The sequence below is a fragment of the Saccoglossus kowalevskii genome, chromosome 18, assembly GCF_978046115.1.
Source record: "Saccoglossus kowalevskii chromosome 18, keSacKowa6.1, whole genome shotgun sequence".
Classification (NCBI taxonomy): domain Eukaryota; kingdom Metazoa; phylum Hemichordata; class Enteropneusta; family Harrimaniidae; genus Saccoglossus; species Saccoglossus kowalevskii.
In genome coordinates, this window is record NC_140658.1 from 18,220,828 (window position 1) to 18,225,305 (window position 4,478).

The following is a 4,478-nucleotide window of genomic DNA, read 5'->3' on the forward strand; positions in this document are numbered from 1 at the left end:
TCGAGTAACTAACATGCATTCATCTGTGGTTCTGACTTATTTTATTTGCCCAAGAAATTTGTTTTTGTTCTGGCAAAACCTTAATTTAAAAAAAAAATATATATAGCTTTAATTCTTTGCCTACTGAAAGCCTCTAGGGATAGCCAAAATGAATGGGAAAGAACGGCGTCAACAGGCGAAGTTTTTACGTAGTAATTTATATCGCAAATAGTTTACTTGCACACTACCGTATAATCTGTATTAGATGCCGCATCTAGAAAATATTCTTTTTGAACAATTGAGAACTGAAAATTCACCATTTTTCATATGTGCAGATGCTCTAATAGAAGGTGCAGCTTCTAATAAGGATTTTACAGTAATATGAAAAATTGGCATTTTTCTGAACATCAATGAATTTTTTGAAATTTAGTCTGTTTATAGTAATTTATTAATTTGGGACCAAATGGACCTAATTTCCCTCATTGTCATATAAGTCACGATTGAAATGTGGATCAAAGTGGCAAATAAAAGTTAACTGTAGCACGCACAGTGTGGAACATTATTGTTCACTTTGTTGCATCCATACCCACACACAATCCTCCCAAAATAAATATGGAGATTGCAAATTTCTTGCATACATTTTGTAACTTAAAAAAATAAAAAGATTGAATTTGGCTAAATTTTTAAATTTGTTTATTAATGTCAAAATATAGCATTGTGGGGTTACTCGTCAAACGGTCACTCTAAAAATGGTGAACGCAAATTTCTCGCATACATTTTGTGACTGAAAAAAAAATAAAAAGACCGAATTTTGCTAAAGTTTTAAATTTGTTTATTAATCTCAAAATATAGCATTGCGGGTTACTCGTCAAACGGTCACTCTATGGTGAACGCAAATTTCTCGCATACATTTTGTGACTGAAAAAAATAAAAAGATTGAATTTGGCTAAATTTTTAAATTTGTTTATTAATGTCAAAATATAGCATTGCGGGTTACTCATCAAACTGTCACTCTATGGTGAACGCAAATTTCTCGCATACATTTTGTGACTGAAAAAAAATAAAAAGATAGAATTTTGCTAAATTTTTAAATTTGTTTATTAATCTCAAAATATAGCATTGCAGGTTACTCATCAAACTGTCACTCTATGGTGAACGCAAATTCCTTGCATACATTTTGTAACTGAAAAAAATAAAAAGATTGAATTTGGCTAAATTTTTAAATTTGTTTATTAATGTCAAAATATAGCATTGCGGGTTACTCATCGAACTGTCACTCTATGGTGAACGCAAATTTCTTGCATACGTTTTGTAACTGAAAAAAATAAAAAGATTGAATTTGGCTAAATTTTTAAATTTGTTTATTAATGTCAAAATATAGCATTGCGGGTTACTCATCAAACTGTCACTCTATGGTGAACGCAAATTTCTTGCATACATTTTGTAACTGAAAAAAATAAAAAGATTGAATTTGGCTAAATTTTTAAATTTGTTTATTAATCTCAAAATATAGCATTGCAGGTTACTCATCAAACTGTCAGTCTACGATGAACGCGAATTTCTCGCATACATTTTGAAACTAAATTTTTTTTTTATTTGGTTATTTGGCTGAAATGTCAAATCAAATTTTGAGTGTTATTCAAACTGTCACTGTTATAATGTGCAAATAGTGAATTACTCAAACCCTCACCCCACCCCACCCCTCCAAACAACACCTCAACCCAACCCAACCCTACCCTACCCACCCCAAAACACTCTTCAAAGGCTGATGAACAACTGTTACAATACATTCGTAGTCAAAACTATTTTTAGCTTGCATACTCTGTACACGATAAGATAAAGTAGGTAAGACCTATCATGGCTCATCAGAGCCTACTGTTTAGATATATTCTAGTAACAACGCTACACTGTTCCTCACTAGGCAATATCTCTGATAGTGTCAATATTGCAGAAATATTTCATTCCACTTTTATTAAATATATATTTCTCTAATAAACAGTCTACGTGGTGTAATATGATTCATTTCACTTGCGATTAAAGTAATTCTTTCTTTAACAACCACTAAAAATAACTGGGAATAATGAGACAGGTATACTGCAGTGCCTACGGCCATATTATTTTTATTGAAAAATTTCTGATTTCTGATGAGATTTATTCAGAACAATGCGATAATGTAAAAATAAATGTTACATTAAAATGCTCTGTAGAGCATTAAACGTCATTGAAATTAATTTTAGCCGTTCTCGCTTTAAACATAAAAACTTTTAATGAATGCTTGATTTGTAAAAAAAAAAAAAAAAAAAAAAAAAAAATTCAACTTAGAAATATTTTGTTTTGTATTATCCGCATGCTTAGAATTATTACAAGTTTTTACCGTTTCAGCGAAAATGGCTTAAACTATTTTCACAATGAGTCTCTCTACTGACGTAAACTGTAGAAGATTTGCCACAGGAATGTTAGCGACAGCAATGCACAGTTATTCTTGCTTGCACAACCAATGAATCAATTTGTTTTTAGCGAGATACACTGTTTATTGCATGATTGTGATGTACTCTGCTATTTACCAACAATTCATATTAATAAGACATTCCACAGCACTAAAGTGAGTTTCATTCCCGGGGAAAATACAGTTTTTAAAAGTCGATATTGATGTCTGTGAATATGGAAGAAACGTTTCATTCGTAGTGCAGGAAACATGAAATGTTTTTGGTATGGCTATGAATTCTAGCACAGATGGGAGATAGATTGTATGCGGTATGCAAAACATTTAAAAAGGTGCGCACAACTGATGTTGGTCTTCTACTTGTGATTAGTACCACCTGTATGGTGTTTCCAATCAGATCCATTAGGATTAATTTTTCCGTTCTAATTACTGATTTTGACAGGGTTGCTTCACTCACAGCGACAGTTACAGCTTTTCTTGAAGTGACGTCTTTTTGATAAATGTAACCAGGAGCATTAAATTTATCCTTAGCAGCAGTGCTGACAAGACTGACATTTCAGTATTTTGTGGAAGGCGTTCTTGAACTCCTTATTGAAAACTGTGTAAATGATTGGATTAAGGAGCGAATTCATATATCCTAGCCAGTTTATGCAGCTTTGTAATGGGGGCGGCACATAGCATTGTTCTTTACAAAAGGGCATAACAAAAGCCACAATAAAAAAAGGTAGCCAACATACTACGAATGCACCAGTAACGATACCCAGGACTTTTGCAGCTTTCCGCTCCCGAGCCTCTGCTAGATGTTTTTTTGTTTGTTCCAACGTTCTAACCGGACTTGGCATGTTGTGATTTATGGACATGTTACCGTTCCCCATCACCGTGGTGCACTCAGTGTATTTTTTCTTCCTCATCGTTCCTCTTCCGCGAATACGAAATTTTGCAACTTGGTAAATTCTCCAGTAGATCAACAACATAATTACCATAGGGATGTAAAAAGCACCAAAAGTTGAAAAGACAGTATATCCTAAATCGGTGCTTATCAAGCAATCGTATGGATCGCTGGTATCCTTAGGTGTACGCCACCCGAACAGCGGAGCTATTGAAATAATTGCAGAAACTAGCCAAACAAATGCAATCATAAGTGTCATGCGTCTTGGAGTTCGCCTCGCTGTATACTGTACATGTTTTGTGATAGACCAGTATCGATCTAAAGCAATCACACACAAGTTTAAAATACTTGCAGTACAACACAACACATCCATGGAAATGAAAAAATCACAGACCTCTTGTCCCCAGATCCAAATCTGTGTTACTTCTCGTACTGCAACCAGCGGCATCACGACAGTAGATACCAAAAGATCTGCAACAGCCAGCGATGCAATCAAATAATTCGGAACAGTCTGTAGACTCTTTTCTAGAAGTATAGCGATGAGAACCAAGCAATTTCCGAAAATTGAGCTGATGATCATCAAACTTAGTAATATCACGATAATTATTTTTGAAGCATTGATTTCGATAATATACTCCTCCGTGGAGTTGATAGTGTAGTATGTTTCATTGACTAACACTGTCATATTGTAAATCACCATACTGCTAAAGTTACTGCGCTGTATCATATTAGATGGAACAAATAGACTGTCAACATCACTGTCTTCATTCCATGTTGCAACTGCTACTTTACACTGAGCTTACACAGTTATAAATGATATTAACTGTATTTGAATATTCAATGAACAGCCTTCAGTGGACCAATAGAGATGGTCGCCATAACTACATGGAAAGTGTAATCAACACAGGACTACCTAGCTTGCTGGATATTCTCTCTACCTTCTATCTCCCTAACTGTTAATTTTTAAAAGTGTTTAATACTAAGCTGAGCTTTCCCGTTTCGATTATTCATCCAGACGTTGTGCATTTCTTGTAACCATACATTAGATAAATTAGCTTTGCTTTTCCTCAAACTTATGTATTATTTGCAGCCAGTGTTCGTGGAAAGCCTGCTTTGTTCAGCTACTTACCTTCAAAGGTACTAAATGTATGTGCGTTTTACAGTCGC

The 4,478-nt window shown here is 34.3% G+C and overlaps 1 protein-coding gene across 1 annotated transcript; it reads right to left on the minus strand.

Moving 5' to 3' along the window:
- Positions 1-2,073: 2,073 nt before the first annotated feature.
- On the minus strand, positions 2,074-4,066 carry LOC100369842 (5-hydroxytryptamine receptor 1A-alpha-like). Its single transcript, XM_078013770.2, has one exon. It carries the CDS (start codon positions 4,036-4,038, stop codon positions 2,950-2,952), a length of 1,089 nt encoding a protein of 362 aa, XP_077869896.2. The 5' UTR covers positions 4,039-4,066; the 3' UTR covers positions 2,074-2,949.
- Between the last annotated feature and the right edge of the window lie 412 nt (positions 4,067-4,478).

Coding starts and splice junctions, on each gene's coding strand:
- LOC100369842 (XM_078013770.2), bottom strand. CDS start 4,038: ATGATACAGCGCAGTAACTTTAGCAGTATGGTGATTTACAATATGACA.